Source organism: Chinchilla lanigera, unplaced genomic scaffold, assembly GCF_000276665.1.
Source record: "Chinchilla lanigera isolate Chin_1 unplaced genomic scaffold, ChiLan1.0 scaffold00004, whole genome shotgun sequence".
Taxonomy (NCBI): Eukaryota; Metazoa; Chordata; class Mammalia; order Rodentia; family Chinchillidae; genus Chinchilla; species Chinchilla lanigera.
In genome coordinates, this window is record NW_004955405.1 from 33,009,931 (window position 1) to 33,030,769 (window position 20,839).

Sequence of the window (20,839 nt, forward strand, 5' to 3'; positions counted from 1 at the left end):
ATCCACTCACCTGTCCTTCCTCCTCTTCTTTTCTTCTTGCTACTCCCCTTTTCGTTTTGTTTTTTTTTTTTTGGTTTTTCTCCGGTACCAGGAACCGAACTCATGACCTTGCACTTGCCAGGCAGGCGCTTTTGCCGCTGAGCTAAATCCCCAGCCCCTCCCCTTTTCTTTTCTGCATTCCTTTGCTAACTTCCGAAGGCTAATTGTTCAAGTTAGGAATACTAAAACGAGTTAAATGAACAATGTGTGTGAACTGTCTTTGTAAATTGCAGGCTCCATTGGACTTTTCTCTGGGAATTGCCAGTCAGAGTGGGCTGCCTTGTAAGAAGGCTTCTGGGTTGCTTGTGGTATGTACTGATGGGAATAAAGCTGCCAGTGTGAGCAGGCTTTCTTTCCAGGCTGTACATGAGGTCTGCCCTCCAGTTTGCTGCTGCAGTGGGAGCTGCTGACTTACAAAGCCCGACACGCTTTGATTCCAGGCAGCAAAGTCCCTGGAACAAAACGCGAGTTTCAGTTCTTTATAAAGCCTTTGCTCTAAAAAAGAGCCCCTGGATCCTAGTTGCTAGAAGCTAAGCCCAGTGAGCTCCCCTGTAAAAAGCATCAAGAAATGCTGAGTATTGTTAGAACTCTGGAGTTTTCGTTTCTGTGTCCCAGGCCAAAAACCCACAGACAGACTCTGCAGAACCCCTCAGGAGGTAATCCAGCTCTGGGGTACCAAGCAATTGCCTTTATTCCTCTAACTGTGCTGCAGAAGTCCAAAGCCCTGACCTTTAGGTGGAGTTGAACTCTTACAGTGATGGAATATTTCCCTATTCAGAGACACACTGAGGGAAGAATAAGCTTGCCTTCATAAGAGCTGAAGTCAGGATAGATAGGCTGTGCTGTGTAACAAATATACCCCAAATTTAAGTGGCAACACTTACTCATTTATTTCACATCTAGTGAGGATGGAGCACTGCTCCTCCAAGTCATAATCATGTGATCTGTACTACTTGGCCTCCAAGGAAACCTCTTCAAGAGAAGAGGGGCCACAGGATTTCACAGGTCATTTTTAGGAAGGGTATATAATCATATACTCCCATGTGTCGGCACAGTCAAAATTTACACTTGCTAATTTGCTGTGATTAATACATACACTCTCCTTACATCCTGAAACATGTCTCAGTTTAGACAATCAATTTGGGTGATTATTTCTAAGTGCCATCCTGGAATGGCTATCATTTTTCTTTTTACATCCTGTTGGTCTCAATCTAACATGCAAAGGTGTGGTGTGCATAGCATTGAAGAGAAGCAAGAATATATTTTAGTGAACACTAATAATTTTTGACACAATAGGCCTTTTCAGGAATGCCATTAATTTTTAAATAAAAAATACAATAACTTCAATTACCAAAACTCTGTAGAGCGGATAAAATGATATAAATATATCTGTATTGACTAAATCATCTCATTTAATTATACTGTGCGATAGGTTGAATAATGGTATTCCAGAGAAGTCTACGTTCTAATCCCCAGGAAGCTGTTACTTTGTGTGACAAAAGGCGCTCTGCAAATGTGATTCAGTTAGGCCTCTTGTGATGCAGAAGTTATCCTGGATTATCCAAGTGATCCCTAAATGTAATCGCAAGTGTCCTTATAAGAGGGAGCCAAAGAAAGACTTGACAACATAAAAAGAGAAGGGGATGATGACGGAGGCCCTGATTGGAGTGGTGATCTTTTAAGAGGGAGAGGAGCTACAAGTCAAGGTAGATTAGCTGTTCTTTCCCCTGGAGCCTCCAGAAAGAGCCTGCCCAGGTGATACCAGGGCTTTAGCCCAGTTGAACTAATTTCAGATTTCTGACCTCCAGAGCTAAAAAGAAGAACTTTATGTTGCTGTAAACCACTAGGTATGAAAAGCTCATGGAAGCAGCAATACACAAGAACCTTCTGAAGTGAAGCACTAACTTCAGACTCCTGTTTCTTGTATAGTTATTTCTATTGTTATTATCACTTTTTAAATGTTAGAAATTGAGGTGTAAAGACCTTACAGTGACTTACCTAAGATCCCTCACCTAGGCAGTGACAGGGCCAGCATCCATGCCCAGACAGACCGGCTCCTCAGAACAACACGTCCCTAACCACTCCATGCACTGTCTCTCCCCAGCATGCTCCTGTCCTCTGAGCTCCCTCCACCAAGTCTGTCAGCCACTGGCAGCGCCAGTGCCCTCTGTGAAATCTCTCTGTCCCGCAGCCTCTCTCCCGCTCCCACCCGACTTCAGTCTTCTCTCCTCTTGTGGGCTCAGTAGCTCCTTGAAACCCCCACTTTTCTAGCTTTTGCTTTTAGCAAATGTATGGAAGGTTCTAGAGCTTCCATAGGAAACTTCTCAAGTGAAATTAAAATTCAGATGAAATCATTGATTCTTTTTTATGTTGAAGTTTGTAGGAAGATATTACTTAAGGGGAACATTATTTCTGAATCTTTTTCTTACTTTTCTTTAATCTTTAATTCTCTTTTTCATACTCTAGAATGCGGAATGTTCTTAAGGGCAGTGAAATAGAGTCCTCAATAGAAGTTATGCTAGAAATGTCTTAGGTTTGTTTTACCATGACCTAGGAAAGAAGAATGTAGAAACTTAGTATACAAGTTAGGCTTATTACTTTAAATCTCCTTTAGTATGGAACTACCGTATGACTGCTATATCACTCCCTGGAATATATCTGAGTGAATCCAAGTCATCATAGTGTAGGAATACCTGCATGCTCATGTTTATTGTGGCACAATTCACAACAATAAAGATATGGAACTGGCCTAGGTGCTCATCACTGTATGCTGTTGTAATTAGGGGTTTCACAACAATATAATACACGGTATATATTTTATAAGATTATTTATAATAGTCACTCAAAGAATCATATACAAAAAGAGAATGCAGGAAATCTGTCCACACACTAAAGGCCAAAGAATCCAGTTGAGGGCCTGGGTCCCACAGTAATGTCCTGCATGAGTTCAGCTAAAGACCGAGAGCCCATAACAATGCCCTTCACAAGTCCAACTGGAGGCCCAGAGCCCATGACAATGTCTCATGCGGCCTGTTTCATGGATCTGCACTGGGAAGACCAAAAGGTCAGTGGTGGAAGCTGGAAGGTCTGTGCCAGCATGACAAAGGATCTGTGCTACCAGGCTGAGGCATCTGCACTGGAGCCAGGAAGCAACACTCAAAGTAAGAACCAGAGCTCCCCCAAAAAGTACCACAGCCATCCTCAGCAACAGCGAGGTTCTAAGCTCCTCTGATGATGAGGAAAGCCAAGTTCCCATCAGGAAAGTCAACATGACACCCTTCTCCAGGAGACTGAGCAGGATACCATCTTCCCCTCCGGAGCCAGGAAGCAATGCTCAGAGTGAGGACCAGAGCCCCAAAGTGAACCGAGGCCGTTCCAGCAATAGCAAGGTCCCGAGCTTCTCCTCCAATGAGAAGAGCAGAGTTCGTCAGGAAAGCCAGCATGACAAGCTCCTCCAGGAAAACCAACAGCTCCCAACAGCTTCTACCAGCTCCCAACAGCCTCTCTTCTTTTCCTACTGCCTCATATGCTGCTGGGAACAATACTCAGGTGGGCCTTTCATACCCAGAACCACACTGATTCAGTTCAGCTGGGTATTAAAGTTGACCGCTAGTTGTAAATCACCCACAGATGCATTGATAAAGAAGATGCAGTAAACATACACAATGGAGGTGTATTCATTTATAAAGAAGGATGAAATTTTGTCATATACTATTATTAGACAGGAGGAAGAGAATAAGGTAGAGGGGAGAAAGGGGATAAGGGAGGGTAGTAGGGAGGATAGATATGATCAAAATATGTTACATGCACATACCAGTGTGAAAATACAATATTAAAACCCAGTATATTGTAAAATTCATATACACTAACAGAATACACTTAAAAATCTCCATTAGCTTGTATTGACTGTGTACTATTATGCATTTTCTATATTGCCAAGTAATGGCTCTATAGTTGACCGCTGAATTAAATACTCAGACCTCACGTGGCCGCTACATGGAGCCACTCAGATCTCCTCTTCAAGATGAAGAACTTATGTTCCCAGCTCTGGCAGTGTGCTGCTTAATATCTGTCAGCTCTCAGCCTTCTGTAATGATTGCCTTCATCTAAAGTGTATGACCTCACCTTAGGAGGAAGTCTGCATCCAATTACTGGTTGAATGTGGGTACAAAGCTCCAACTCCCATCACAACTCAAGGCAACTCTGAAGTACAGTCCCAGCCTCAAATCTCCTTATGGGGTTGTCTGCGCCCTCTGTTGCAACTATGCTTCAGTCCAGCTTTTCTCTCTGTGTAATACTGCTTTTATCCCTTTGCCCATAAGTATTAATCTCCAGGGGATCCCATAATCCTAATAAACTTCTTGAAAACTAATTTCCATCTTAGAATCTGCTTCCCATGTACATTAATCAGCTTTCTGTCACTAAAGAAATACTTGAAATCATCAGCTTAGAAAAGGTTATTTTGGTTCATGGTTTTGGAGGGTTCAATCCATGATCAGCTGGCCCCACTGCTTTGGGGTCTGGGGTGAGGCAGGGTATCACAGAGGGAGCATATGGCAGCATAAGACCACTCATGTCACCATAGGCTAAGGAGCCAAAGGAGGAACAGGAAGAGATAGGCCCCCACCATCTCTTTTAAGAGCATACCCCCAATGACCTAGAGACCTCTCATTTGGCCTAAACTCCTAAAGGCTTCAGCACCTTTCAGTAGCAGCACTCTGGGGACCAATCCTTTGTCACACGGTCTTTGGCAGTGAGGGGGGCACTTAAGACCCAAACTACAACAATTCTTGCTGCAACACAGACTGAGCTACAACAAAGACTGAAAAAGTAAAAATAGAGCCCCTGACTGGCAAATACTTATGAACACTCACTTAATCCTTATTTATAGGAATTAGAATAGTCTCAAGGAATTGGGAGACACTTTCTGGCTTTATTTTCTAATGCAGAAGAAAGAGGGACATATCATACACATGTCACCCACTCATGATTTAAAATACTTTGTACAATATGGCCAGTAGTTCAATCATATTATCTTTTAAGCCTGACGGTAATAGTTCATTTACAAATGAAATAAAACTCTCCAAAATGAAGAAACCAGCCTATATCTAGTCCTCAATAAGGGTGAAAGACTTGGTCAGAGACACTAGTTCTCAGAGTACAAAAATATCTCTCAGCCATTCACAAGTCCAATGTTCTCCCTGACGTGCAAATCTTTTGAGTCGTTCTCTGAAAATTAAGCTAATAATAATAAGTGAAGGTAATAGTATAAAGCTAATAATAATATAAAGCTAATAATATAATAGCAAATAATAATTACATATAAGTACTGTATTAGAATTTATATTTTCAGATCTTTACAGAAAATGAAGAATGTAAAACATTTGGGTCCTTTTTTCTTTTTTTTACTGTTACCTCCCTTTCCCTTTCCACTGCTTCCCTCCAGGGCACTCTCCCATTTCCGGAATACTTCTTTCCACTAAATTCTCTGGGGAAGAAACCTTTTCCTTTAACTCTTCTCTCAAGCCCTTGGTTATAAGCTCTGAACCATTGGCACCAAACCTCCATCTACTTGGGTTTTTTCTGCCCTGCGTACTTTGTTGTTACAATGCTGCTTGTGTAACTTACGCTTCTTGCTCTACTTAGAGCTTTTGATATGTACGGAAAGTTTTCCCTGTTTGGGACTCTTTATTAGTTCTTTGTATGTTGAAAAGTGCCCTTCTGGGGAGTGAAAGCAGCTGTTTTTTCTGCATCATAGGGTGTAAGTCTTCAAAGGCACTTTTCCTTGGACCTTCAAGTCTTCAGCAGTCGAATAAGCTGGAGCATAGATGGCCTAACTTTGCACGATTTTCTTAAGGGTCTTTTTGGTCTAGAAGGATTGTTTTGTTAAATAGTTCTCTACAGAAGTATATACTGCAGTGAACACTGTCAACTCTACCACTTTTCATCAAGCGGCCTGCCTTGGCTGGGCCCTGGGTCAGGTGTGTAGAGCAATTTGTGCAGAATGGATGCCAAGGAGGGAAAGGAGTATTACAGAAGGCCCCACCGACCCCAAAACATTCTCTATATCAGCTCTGTTTTAGTTTGCATCACACTGCTATTAACTGTCTGTGGGTTTTTCTAATAGCAAACAGTTCTACGATTCTCTGACATTAACTGGGTGTTCAGTGGTTCAGTTCAATTTTGACATGACCCAGAGTTAGCATGGACTGCACAGGTAAGGCGTTCAGTTCCGTAAGACTCCTTCACTTCAAATGCTGAATGCAACTGGAGTGTCAGAGCTACTCATCCCCCAGCCTCCCAGCATACACATACACCCCTTGCTTTAGGTTCAGTAATTTTATAGACTAATTCACAGAAACCAGAAAAGAACTTTATTCATTCATGGCTATCAGTTTGCTACAAAGGATACAACTCAGGAAAACCAGAAGAAGAGATGCATAGGGCGAAGTGTAAGGGAAAGGATGTCACCAAGCATCCCCGTCCATTCACCACCTGGCAGCTCCCCCAAACAGAGTTTGTATGGAAATTTCATTACAGATACATGATTGATCATTAGCCATCCGTGATTGAACTTAATTACTCCTCCCAACTTCATCATGTCAAAGACAGCAAATTTCAGGCATTTTAGGAGCACTGTGCCAGGAACCCAGGAGAAAGATGAAAACATTTTTCCCATTATACTTCAACTCTAGACAATGAACATAATGTAAGATTTATTTTTAAGCATACAGACTACTGTCTGTAGTCTTCCACAGCACAACTCCTATGACAGAGGTGCTCTTCGTGTATTCCAATGGAGAAGCCATTGCTGCAAACATCCACTTAGATGTGAGAAAGGAGACAGGAGCCCTCACGTTGTTGAAATGTTTGGGTTAGAATGAAATAATTGGTTTTCTCTCTCTCCTCTCTCTCTGTGTGTGTGTGAGAATATTTCTGGGCAAGAATGTCCTAAAAATTAAAAGGTGACTTCTGCTCCTAGAAACACCATGCATGACTGTATTTAAGTCATTACCAAGTGGCAGTGATGATGGTGATGACAGAGATGATAGTCCAAGAAGAATCTATTCTTCTATTTCCGACAATGTGCCATTTAAGCCGATTGCCCACACAGATGCTTTCTCTACTACAGCTTGTCTTTAATTTCCAATTTTCTTGTTCTCTACAAAATGCCTTTTTTAATAATAATATTTTTTCTTTAAAATTTAATACTGAAAGATTCCAACCACCTCTCCAATATGACCACTTGATCTCATATTATATTAGAAAAACCTTTCCTGTCATATTTAAAATTTTATTAGCACAAAAATTAGAGTGATGAAAAAATAATTTCATTCTCAGAAAAGTGTGAAACTTCTGTGGTCTAGTGGTGTCGTGGGAAAACACTTCTCACCTTCCTACACGTTGGGTGCTGTTTCTGTTAGATTGGGAAGAATAATATCTAATATTGCTGGTGTAGAGACATTTTTAATCATATAAAAGTACAGTGAAACCAAATATATCTTGTTCTCTCTTGCCTGGAACTTTTTTATTAGGCGGGACACCAGTTGTGGAAGGTATTGAGTCTTAAGTAAGCTAGTATCATATTATCTTGTCTCCTTTGAAATGCATGTTTTTCCCCAGTCTAGAAAAAAATCCAATAAATCATTAACTTCAGCGAAAGGTGATATGTTAAGAAGAGATAGGAAATACTGTAGAGAAACTTATATGTGAGAATGCTGGATGAAAATACTACTTGATTTCTTACCTCGAGGCTATTAAATTTTTTTTCCACGGCTCTTGCTCTGTGTTTTAAGGTTTCTGAAGGAGGCTAAGTTAAATCCATCCGTGTCACAAAACTCACAGTTGTTCAGAATCCTACTTAGCAATTACAGTACAAGGAGAGGCAAACCTAGCTGATTAGTAGAAATGCACCCTCTATCTCTGGTCATTTAACACTCCGAATTGATGAAAAGGCAAAGGATGCCATGCCGGGAGAAGTAGGAAGCTCCAGTGGAGGTGCTCAGTTAAAACTATTCAGATTGAGAAAAGTTGTACATATTCTGAAGACTACATGATTTTCTTCTCAAGTTTTCTTTTTACAATCATTTTTAAACTTCTTAAATTTTCTTTTAATGTGGAACAAAAGAACACAAGTACTATAATCTTCATTATAAACGAATCTAGTCTTTATGCAGAGTCTCATACATAGTTTTTGGGCAAAAACTCATAAAATGTAGCACTGGCAAATAACCTGGAGCTCTCGAATGACTCCTACAACTCCATGGGTTTGAGCCCGGCCAGAATTTATTGGACCCCATTCGGTATGCTCAACTCCACAAATGTCCTTTGCCTTCTTTTTACTATTTCAGTCTTTTAGTCTCTCTGGTAGGGAAAGTCATCACCATTTCTTTAACACTGCCCCTTAAAGCACATCCTACTGTAAGCCAACTTACAGTTATTTGCCAGGCTATCTTCTTCCTTTCTCCCCACGAAGATTTTCTTGACCTAAGAAAAGGAACAAAAGATTCATTGGTTCCTTATCCTGATCAGTTTTGATTCAAAGCTATTTACAGAACAACAGCAACAAAAGAGGAGGAAAGAGAACAGGAGGAGGAAGAGAGGGAGGAGGAAGAGGAAGAGGAGGACAAGGATGAAGAGGAGGAAAAGACTATATTAATATAATTGCCAAACTCTTCTTCATTGCATGGCAAAGAAGTTCAATAATGCACCTGAAGTTTAAATTTACTTGAGAAATTCTCCATGGGAGGAAGCCTTAGAATCTTCCATGCATTTTCTAAAAGCAGAAGCTAGAAAAGTGGGGTTTCAAGGAGCTATTGAGCCCACAAGAGGCGAGAAGACTGAAGTCGGGTGGGAGAAGGAGAGAAGGTGCTGGAGAGAGGGATTTCACAGAGGGCGCTGGCGCTGCCAGTGTCCGACAGACTTGGTGGAGGGACCTCAGAGGACAGGTGCACGCTGGGGAGAGACAGTGTGGAGGGTGGCTAGGGGCAAGTTGTTCTGAGGAGCCGGTCTGTCTGGGCATGGATGCTGGCCCTGTCACTGGGTGAGGGACCCTGGACATGTCACTTACTCTCCAGGTCTGTGAGTGTGTGTGTGTGTGTGTGTGTGTGTGTGTGTGTTAACTTTATAAAAACACCTTGGTTCACTTCAAATGTCCAGATAAATCAAGACGGCATACAGACAGTTCAAGAAATAATATCCAAAGAAATATGTTACCTTTGAGCCCCATCATTGTGTTTCAAGTCTTGTAAAATATTTTCTTTAAATCTGGAACTCCCTGGGGAGAGGATGTAACTCTGACTTTCTGAAGCACATTCAGATATCCTTCATGTTTAGGACACTGATGTGCTTTGGATGTGAGGTAGATTTAGTATTTTCACCTAACTTAACACTTTCAGTGCTGGCCTCATGACTTGGATGAGAGTGCCTTTTAAAACATTTAATAAAGTGTTTACTTTGCAAATTGCTGTAACAATGCTTATGTGAAATTCTAATTCTAGTACAGTTTAACATTGAAAAACATTTAAGCTCCATTCACAATAGTGGCAAAATTATAAAAAGATGAGATACACTTAAATTATAGTAAGGTTATAAGTAAAGATAAGGAAGCAGCTTTAGTAGCAGATAATTTTACAATGTCATTCATTAAATAAACTTTTCTCTTTCCCCTGAATTGCAAAGTTAATTAATCATATGTTAATGATGTTTATCATCACTTCTAATTAGCATTCTATGGAAGTTCTCAGCTAGTGAAATAAAGGAAGAATTTTAAAAAGATACAGGTATGAGAATGGAAGAAATAAAACTGTCATTATTCATGGAAAATCCAAAGTAGTTTTCAAGTAAGCTCTTTGGGTGAATAAGTAAGTTTGATAAAGTTGCTATATATTAGATCATTGCAAATACGTTTTATTTCTATACTGTAGAAGCAACAGTTAGTGAAATGTTTCTAAAGCTATCATTTATAGTAGTATCAAAAAATTGACATAGACATATGATGAACTTAAATTAGCAAGACCAACTAGAAAAAGAGCAAAGCTGATGAACTCGCCATCTAATGTTATTAAGTAGCTACAAAAACAGAAGGAAACTAGGATGAGTATAGATAAATAGAGGTCCAGATGAATTGAAAGATATAGATGGTCTCTATTCGAAAAATAGATAAGTTGAATAGAGAATCCAGAAAGAGACCCGTACATATACAGCTCCATGACTGATCACAAAGGTGACCCTTCAGTCCAGCGAGGAAGGGACAATCTTTTCAGTAAATGAGTCTGGCTGACTGGATATCTATGAGGTAAAGGACAGAATTGGATCCTTACCTTATTAGAACATACAAAATCTGTTCCAAATTGATTGCAGAAACACATGTGGAAGATGAATTTCCAGAGGAAATGGTAAAGGATCATCTTTGTCACTTTGATGGAAGCAAAGCTTGATCAAGGGTACCCACTTAAGAAATTACCAGTCACGAAAGAAAGACTGTAAATTGAACTGTGTTTAAAGTATCATTAAGTAGATGAACTAGGAAGCCCCAGACTGGGATCAGATATTTATATATACTCAAGAAAGGACTGATTTCTAGAATATTTTAAGAATTCTTCTATCTACAGAAGAGAAAAAGACAACTACATATAAATTGGACAAAAGACCTACACTTCCATAAAGAAAGACATATCATAAGTATAATGTTATTAGTTATCAGGCATATGACGTTATAAATATAAAAAGTTATCTCTGCACCTGAAAAACATAGCAATATGACCAAAATCTTAAATAAAAATGATCACAGTTTGTGTGGCTATGGTATAACTGGAGCTTTTATATATTGCCAGTGGGGAATGTGAATTAGAAAACTGGTAGAATTGGCTTAATGATAAATACATGCATACCTAATGGCTTAGCTTGTCCCACTTTTGTATTTTTGATTTGATGATGATTATATGAATGTGTTCATTTAAAAATATATAAATTATCACCTGGCACACTTATAGTTTCTCCACTTTTTGTCTATGTGTTATAACTCAATCAGAAATTCACATTAAAACTTGTGATAGCAATAGGAAAATATAGACTATGACGTTTTAGCCTGAACAAATACATGGAATTCAAGGCATTGACTTGTCTAACAAAGGGTGTACATACCCGGGGTGTCTATAAAGGTGAGTGTAATAACACAAGAGAAGGTCCTGACATTTTAGAGAAATTTGTGTTCTTCTGAGGACAAATACAATTAGTAACTCTGAGCGACAGTCTCATTTATTTTTTCTTCCTGATGTGACACTTTCACTTGTGGCCTCCATAAATAAACTGACCAATTAATTTTCACCCTGTGACAAATGGCTGCTTCTTTATGGAAGTTTAATGACAAGGATCAGAAACCAAAATGCTTTATCTGTATCTTGTATGTGAATTATGTCTTAGCTGGGGATGGTGGTGCACGCCTGTAATCCCAGCACTCAGGAGGCTGAGGTAGGAGAATCACTGTGAGTTCGAGGCCAGCCTGGACTACGTAGTGAGATGCTGTCTCAAAAACAAAAAACCAGAAAAACAAATGCCCTCCCAAACAAAAGTTATGTCTTAAAGATAACTCTAATGTTAAGTAAAACTAACTTGGCTACTTTGTTTTCTTAAAAAATTTATTCCTATGTCTAACATGGAAAGGATTTTGGAATAAAAGAGATACAGTACAAAATCAAATACACATACCATTTAGCAATTATTTTCTTGTATACTACTTTAAAAACCATCTGCTAAAGGTTGTTAAATTGGGTATGAGATGTTTTATCATTATGAAACAGATTAAATGCTCAGTACTGTTAAACAGCAATGAGAGGGGCTGGGGATTTAGCTCAGCAGCAAAAGCGCCTGCCTGGCAAGCGCAAGGTCATGAGTTCAGTTCCCGGTACCAGAGAAAAACCAAAAAAAAAAAAAAAAAAAAAAAAAAAAAAACCAAAAAAAACCCCAGCAATGACATGTAATTCAAATAATGATGGTAAATATATATAGTTTCAACATATGAATAAAGCAATTAGTATTAGGTTGTCAGAATTTTCTGAATAAAATGGTAATGAAATACCAAGCCAACAACAATAAAGGTTCGTAACATTTTATAATGTTATACTTTGGGTTTGGGGAAGCTCTCATTTATTTCTGGTTGAAATGTTGATTGCCACAACCTATTTGGAAAGTAATTTTGGCAAGAAATGTTAAAAGGGGAGAGGTAATCATCCTTTGACTAAACAAAACAATTTTAGGGAGTCAACAGTACAGAAATTCGAAGTACCCATAGCTGAGGGTATAAGCATATATGTAAAAAAAGTAGAAACAACCTCTATGAAGGATGATTGAATACATCACGAGGTGGCTGGCCGAAGAACTATTATATAGCCATTCATAAGGATGTGTTGAAAATGATGATAGTATGTAACATTTACCGAGTAGTCCTTGTGTGCTAGCCATCGTTCTAAGTGTTTTATTTGTATAAATCCATTCAACTTTGTAATGATAATATCTTAGCGTATTCTCATTTCTGTTTTATGGATGATGAAATTAACATTGAAACAGATCAAATGCTTTGCCCCTTCACAGAGCTGGTATTTGTGAGGTCTCAATTTGAAACAGGCGGTCTTGCTCTAGATCATACGCTCTTAAATTCCATGTAGTTGTTCTATGTCCTTGAATTAATTAAGGAGGGAGTGCTCATACATATTTTAATTGAATAAGCAAATAATGGAAATGTGGTTATTCCGTTTAAAAAAGAAAAACAAAAGCCATATGGAAGAATATTCCCCAAGCCAGAAACACTGATTACATCAGGATTGATCAAGGAAGGAGGATGTTACTAATGTTTAAATTTTTACTTCTTTATTGTTTGAAGTACTGGCAAGCATTGAAATACTTTTTTTAATCTAATAAAATGAAAATTTAACAAAATCCGGCCTCCACTCCTGGGTTCATTATATTTTCTTGAGAATAAAAGGAATAGACGGTTCATTTAATAAATAGACAAGAAATGAATAAAACTTGTCTGCTAGTTTCGTACCGGGCTTCAGACCCACAGCTTTGTTTCACTGTGGTCTTCTACACTGCGTTTGCTCATTTATTGTCAGAAATATTTATCTAGATCGGCTTAAAGTGGGTCCCAGTAAACATTCATTTCCTTCCCATCATTTTCGTTCTTTCTCCTTTATTCTTTCTTAGGTCAAATCACCAATGCTAGGAGCACAAAATCAGTCTTTCTTTTCCATTTTCAGCTTGCTGATAGTGACTTCGGCTGTACTAAACCTCAGGCGTGGTAGCTCGGTGCCTCCTTTAGATGGGGATTCCTCACTGTCATTTGGGCCCGCTTTCCTCTTGGCTGTCACAGCTTATGCGCAAAAGGAGGGAGGGAGAGGATTTGTCACCTGGCCAGTCTGTTATAAAGGAAAGCATTTGAGTGGAATACGCCCCCTTTGTCCTATGCTCAGAGCCATGCACCAAGATTATAGAAATAAAATAGTCCACAGATTTAGAAGTAATTGATAGGCTAATGCGTAAATAGTAATAGGGTGTAGAGTGATATATGTGACACTTTAGCACTATAGAGTTATGAAACTTTGCCACTTACATTAGGCACAAAAGGTAACTACCTTTATATGAAGCCATTACATGTAATTTGTATTTAGATACCTTCGAATTTTACTTCATTGAACAACTTGAAGCAATACTTTCACGTTTTTGGTTTCAGGTCCCATTTGATATCTCGCTGCCTGCTATATTTAGTCTTGAGAGACTTTTTGATCTTGCTAATGGTTGTACCGTATCAGGAGGAAGCCTTTTCAACTGGATGGTGTCGATTATTCCTTGAACATCCTTTTCATGGTAACCTTGCAAAGGATTTAATTGTTACTGTTTCTCTTAGCTTGAAATAAATTTCTGGAACTGTGCTCTTAGAACTACCAGAATGAAATTAATTTTTTATAGAAGGTAAATTTCTTTAAGAATTGTAGTTTCAAGGGGTGTTTTAAGTTGTAGTTGAATTAAATAGCAATGCTGTTGCTTCTTAAAACTGTATTACCAAGCTATTCATAGAAAATAGGTTTCTGAAGTATGACTCTCCTACTGTTAGTTTATATTAGATTGTCTCTAGAAATGTTTATACAGAAAGATTGGATTGCACCAGTGGTTCTCAACTGGAAGCAGTTTCCGCTTAGATGACATCTGACAACGCCTGGAGACACTTTTGGTTGTCATAATGGGGTGGGGGGTACATGGTAATATCTAGTAAGTAGAGGCCACAGGTGCTGCTAGACACTCTACAAAGTACAAGTCGGCCCACCAGCTACAACCAAAGATGATCCAGCCCCAAATGTCAGCTGTGCCAGTTTGGAGAAACCCTGGATTAAACCTTAATGTGTGGAAAATCCAACTCTGGGAGCTTGTCTGTTTGGCTTGGGATGTAATCTGTAGCAAATTAGACCTTCTATATTTTATATTTCTGAGAGGTAACATTGCACACGATTATATTGCCTGAGGTCTGGAATTATATAGACCTGGATGTGAGTAGTAGCTTCACCACTTGCTAGCTTTGCTACTTTAAAGAGTTAAATTATGAAGTCTTTGTTTCTTCATATATAGTATGAGGATGTTACTATCTGTCTTATAAGAGTGCTATGTATTGAATAAAGTGAATCAGTGTGACAAAGTGCTTAGCATATGCATAATAGAGCAATACTGCTGGGAGAACCACCTCCCTGCCAAGGTAGAAGAGAACCATGCATCTCTCACTTTGGTTGTATGGCATGCAACAATGCCACCCGTGAATATTTCCCGGGTGCTGGCCCTTGAAAAGATACGATGATAAATAAATATAATAAATGTGATTTTCCAAAGCCTAGTGACTCAATACATCCCCCTTTATTCTCAGATTATGAATTTCTTACTTCCTAATGGTGTAAAAGGCCATTCTTTTACCAAGCATGTTAATAGTAACTGATAACTGACATTTTAAACTAGTCTCCAGTGATAATAAAAGAAAAAATAGAAATCTTATGTTGGTCCCTAATTTTTAAAAATTTAGGTATCTGTAAAGTTTCAAAGTCCAGGAATGCCCAAACTAGAACTAGCCTGTAATACTACATGGAGGAAATGTATCTTTGGCAAGGTATTTAAGGATAAGAAAGTTTTTACTGGTTGAAAATTCATTATTAAAATTTGCTAGCAGCAAGGATACTGTAGGAGAACAAGGACATAAAAATGAGAATGCACAAGGTGTATGTGCTAAGAACTTGGGTCTGGAATGTATATCTTTGTGCCAAAGGGAGAGCAGTCTCAGGGTGAACTACAGAGAAGACTTGGGGCCAAGTCAGTAGATGTTAGGGTGCAATTGCAGATGATTAGGTTTCTGGCATGAGTAGGTATTAGATGTGTGAAAGGAATCAGTGGAATGAGTTTGAGCTGGTCTGTAGGGCAGAGAATGGATGGGAAAGAAATGAAAAGCAAGCAAACCTATACCATGTTGTAATGCAAGAGATATCAACAAAATGTTTACTGGTTAAGTGGAACGATGAAATAAATTTTGGTTCAAACAGAAAAGCCAGTTGGATGGTAATGACGCCTGTGGTGAAGGTTTCCAGGTCCTTTGATCTGGAACCAGGGTTTATGAATACCACCACCAAAATAGAGAACTCTTTTTTTTTTTTTTGTTTTTTTTTTTTGGTTTTTCTCCGGTACCAGGAACCGAACTCACGACCTTGCGCTTGCCAGGCAGGCGCTTTGCCGCTGAGCTAAATCCCCAGCCCCTAGAGAACTCTTTGATGCCTTGTGTTTCTCAGTAGAAGAAGTTCAATTTATTATGTTTAATCATTAGGACAAAAAGGTGCAGTATATTACCTATACATTTAAATGCTGGTATAGAAATATAACATGACCAACAATCAAGACCACTTATTCCATCTTGTTAATTTTCAAAAATATGTGTACCCATAGCCCACTGTTTATCACTATTAAGTTCAGGTTGGATGCTTTTCATCTTTCCTTATTTTAAATATTAGTGTGTGTGAACTGTTCAGTTCAGCCCTACGATGCTACCTGGCACATGGCAGAGGTCTATAGCATTCCTACTTGTTGAGTGAATACAAGGAAATATGAATGGGTGGAGGGGACCTAGGCAGGACTGCATTGTGAAGCCTCAAAAAAGAGGGAAGAGGGAGGCACACGTGTTGCCAACGCCTCCACCATCATTGCATTACCGAAGATGCCTACCCCTCCCATGCCATCTTCATATAAAGCAGTACATTAGTAAGCACTTTACATGTACTGTCGCCCTGTCTTCACAAGAATTATGACCGTCAGGCACACTGCATCATGGCTCCATGTTACACAGCTGGAAACAAGCAGTTATACCACTTCCCCTCTGATTATAGTCCGAAGTAGAGCTGGGATGTAAAACCTGATTGAGAAATCTGAGCTCTTCCTTGCTAAACTGACTTCCTAGCTCTTGCACCCACTCCATGGCTGTGGGAAATCCGTGAATCAAGTGAGAGACTAAGACATAGTTGAGGCTCAAGCTAGAACTGGAACATCTGTGATTTTTTGAGGCAATGACCTGCAGGCCTGAGTGGATGTGCTAGGAAAACCGGGTGGTGAAGGGCCAGAATAATGATCCCCCCGGGGGAGGCAGGCCTCTTCCCAATACTGCAGACAACGTAACATTTTGGTACATGTTTTATTTTTTTCTCCACTTTCATATATTTACAGATGCTGTTATTTTGGGTGTTGCGTTGTCTGAGTGAAACACTCTTTAAAGTTTCACCAGACCCTGAAGTTACAGTTTTCCCATTTTTAAAAAACCATCCTAGAAACTCCCCAGCTCTTCTAAAATAGAAGCAACACTTGCCACTTAAAGCTGGAGCTTCCCATGCCAGGCAGTGAGGAAGTGAGGATGAACTGGGCCGCAGTAAAACCAAAAAGACATTTCAGATCTGCCAGGTGAAAGGTGTGTTTATTTCCAGAAATGTCTGTCGGGTTTTTTAAAAGACCGTATTATACATTTGCAGCTGCTTTTAAAAACTGCAGTACACAGTACTTACATGCAAATGTTTTCCAGTGGACACCTGTGAGGTTTTCTACTGGTTTAAGTTATAACAGAGTAGGATGGGAGGCAAACTGAAAAGGGGAGAAGGGAGGAAGCAAAACAGCGGAGACAGGGGAACGAGTGCCACAGCTAAGCGCTAATAACAAGCCCGTCCGCTTCCCATGTCGTGCTCCTTCTCAGTCTCCAAGAGCTTGTGTTAGAAACTGACCACCTGCCGGCTATCCCCGAGGCTTAACTGCCGTGGTCTGTGTTCCCTGCGCACAGGGCACTTTGCATGTTCCCCCGCCCAGTGCGCTTGCTCTCCTTCATGAGCTGCAGGGGAAATAGGACATTTCTGGGGGAGTGTAAGAGGATGGCTTCCCCCTTTTGTCTGCATTGCCCTTATTTCCATTTTTCTGGATATCGTTGTGTCGATCCCCCCCAGTTCAAGGATGTCTGCTTTGCTGGGCTCCTAGAGCACTTAGGCAAGAGCTGTTCAACTGGCTGCTAAAGGTGCCCTATGCCACATAGCCGCACTGTTACACTTTCATAGCAAATCTTCTAACCATAGCTCTAGAGTCATAAGCGTGTGAGTCTGTCCCATATCCCTTTGCTTTGAATTGTATTTGAGACTCGGTAAATCGTTTCTCCTCATTTATCTTGGAATTTAGAGTGTTCATAAACCCTAGAAACTTAAGCAAAGTACACATGATGTCATCAAGGTTGTTTTCAAACCATAATATATATATTTATATTATCAAAGTGTGCATACTTCCAACTGTGAATGAGGAGAGAAAATAATGCAGAAATCCACTGTGTAGCTACTTTTTTCCATTTTCTCAGATTTAAAATGCTTGTTGGTATATCACACCAAAAAACTTGCACTCGTTTGCCCAAGGAAACTTGGGCAAAAATGTGTATTGATGCATTGATTATAATACAAAAAAAAGGAAGACTTACTAGATACCCATCAGGTAGAAATGGATAAGTAAAAAATGATGTAGTCATACAGGAGAATACACAGAAGTAATAAACCAATGCATAGTAGAATACTAAACAACGTTCTGAAATGAATTAAAGAGACATGTATCCATCTGGATTCACTTCAAAAACTGATGAGGAAAAGAAGAAAATTAGGTATTACAAAAGGACATACATATACAGGAAGATGGGATTTATATAAAATTTAAAAGTTAGCGAATTGATATAACATAATATTTACAGATGCATATGTATTATACTAAAAATATTTTAAAAGTACAAGTTGATGATTCAACCAAATTCTGGTTGTGACACCTCTTGGCTGAGGAAGGAGAAATGAACTCTTAAAAAGATGCCTAAGAGGTTTCATTTGTATTTGCAAAATTTTCTTTCTTAATCTGGATATATATTATGTGGGTCTCTACTGGTTAACAAATTAAAAAAAGACATCCCCTACCTTCTTCATCCTGTGGCTGGCAAGCTTTCTACAGACATTGTTTCACCCATCAGTAAACGACTCTTACCTGTGTAGTGGTTCACATCTGGTTTTATTAATTTGGGTTTTAATGACAACTAAAAATCATTTTGAAACTGGTGCTAAACCATATACATATGCCCAATTTTAGAAAAGTCAATCTGTGAAAGCATTAATTTTTAATATAAGATAGTAGAGCCTTAATAAATGTTTAATTAAATCGAGGCAGATTTCCCTGTGCAATTGCTATCAATTTTAAGTTTCCTCATTATACTTTAAATTATTTGATTTGCCAAAATTAGATATATGCAGAACTTTTTACATGATTGCCTGTTATGTGAAATGAGGCCCACACTTAAAATCCGTCTTCCATCCATAATTTCAGTGTTTTAAAAATATATGAAATTTCTCCTTATTTTTGTTTTCCACTTCAATAGAGAGCCCTGTGTGTTGCAACTTTGACAATAAAATTTCCATGACAACGGATTTTTCTTTGTCATAAACACAGGCTTGATTAAGCAGAAGGTTTTAGTGACAGCAGTTTTTTTTTTCAAATAGTTAAGTTCATTAGTTAAAAAGCTGGGTAAAGAGGGATAGGAATTTTATTACAAGAAGTACGTTTTCAGTGGGAACTGTGGAGACAGTACAGAATTAATTGCAAGTGAACTGTGCTTGCTTCTGTTTGATATTTAAGATAATATGTATACATCTTGTATCTAACAGCTTGGAATAGAACAGATCTAAAACCAGGTTCTGTCCACACACAACCTTGAACCCTCCTTTAAATTGTCCAGTGTGAAAAGTCGGTAGATTTCTAAGTAATTCAGAGGTTTCTAAGCAGTTTTATAGCTTTCCTAATTTAATTTTCTCCCACAAGAATTACATGAATTTCTTGGACTGCTTTTCTCATCATTATAAAAGCAATTCAGAACTAATGTAAAGAAACTGTGAAATATTGAAAGGTGTAAAGTGGAAAATAAAAGTTTCCCAGAAGTCCACGTCTGTGAAATAGCCAATGCTAACACATAAATGTATTTTCTACAGCCTATCTAATTATCTTTCCCAATAAGCAGGAAAAAACAAACAAACAATGTTCAAACTCAGACTTTGAGACAACTCTCCATACTCCCTGAGTGCGGCATAGATGGCCCTTTTCAGAGCTTATTGGCTGGGAAGATGCTCCAGCTGGGAGTATTTGGACCTAGTGGTTTGGATGAAATGCAGTTAGAATAATCAGAATGTAATTAGATCCACAGTTCCTCTTCCTAGTAATAAAGTATATGGTAATGATCCATAGAAGGACAAAAGAAATCAAATCTTCATTTTGTCCTTGGGAGGCTGGTCATTTAATCTTTCTCATAAATACATTAGCTCCCTGACAAACTTAGCTCCCCCATTCAAGCATACATTTGGGTTTTTTGATTTTTTTTTTCACTTGATTGATGTTAGTTATTACTCTGTGCCTTTGCTTCCTGGCACAATGTCCTTTCTCATCTATTTATTTAAAAATATTTATCAAATTCCCACTAAATGCCAAGAACTGTGCACGGAGAAGTGCTGCTTAGGTAGTCCCTTCCTGCAAAAGCTTATACGTGGTCCAGCACCCCACTACTGGATCTACACCCAAAGGAAATGGAGTCAGCGTGTTCAAGAGACACCTGCACCGTGTGTTCACTGCAACATGATTCATAGTAGCTAAGACAGGGAGTCAATGAACTGATGGGCTGATAAAGAAAATCTTGGGTCTCTATCCACAAGGGAATACTATGCAGGTCTTAAAAAGGAAGAAATCCTATCAATTGTGACCACATAAGTGTAGTTGAAGGAAGTTACATTAAGCAGAATGAACCAAACTAAGGAAGACAAACAAACGCAGGTACAGTTATATGTGGAATATGAAATAGTTTTCTTATGAGATGTTTGCAGTAAGTAATGTTTACATTCTTTGTGTGGAGTCGGTACATGAACACAATGCATCTTAATTTCTTTTTTCATCCCTTTTCCTTCCAATCACTTGGTCCTCCCCCCATTTCTTGATCCCTTTTCAAGTTGAGAAAACCTATCTCCCCACTTCCTATTATCTAACTTGCAGTTTGCTCTTTATTTACACTTTGAGTTTCTTATATGAGAGAAACCATGCAGTATTTAGCGTGTGCGTCTGATTTATTTCATTTAATATTATGGTCTCAAAGTGCATTCATTTTCCTACAAATGACTCCAGCTTTCTTTCTGACAGAATAGCATCTAACATAGTTGAACTAAAATAAGGAATGCAGCGGTGTTTACCA

General features: G+C 38.9%; 1 protein-coding gene across 3 annotated transcripts in view; it reads left to right on the forward strand.

The window, feature by feature from the left end:
- The window catches only part of Cfap54 (cilia and flagella associated 54), a 308,158-nt gene that overhangs the window by 281,476 nt on the left and 5,843 nt on the right, over positions 1-20,839 (forward strand). For 2 of the 3 annotated variants that reach the window (XM_013518536.1, XM_005374497.2), the window contains one exon: positions 13,769-13,902. The exons of the other annotated variant lie outside the window; for it this stretch is intronic. In XM_013518536.1, coding sequence (XP_013373990.1) covers positions 13,769-13,888 — 120 coding nt within the window. In that variant the 3' untranslated portion in view covers positions 13,889-13,902. The remainder of the gene's footprint in view (positions 1-13,768; positions 13,903-20,839) is intronic. 3 annotated transcript variants of the gene reach the window in all.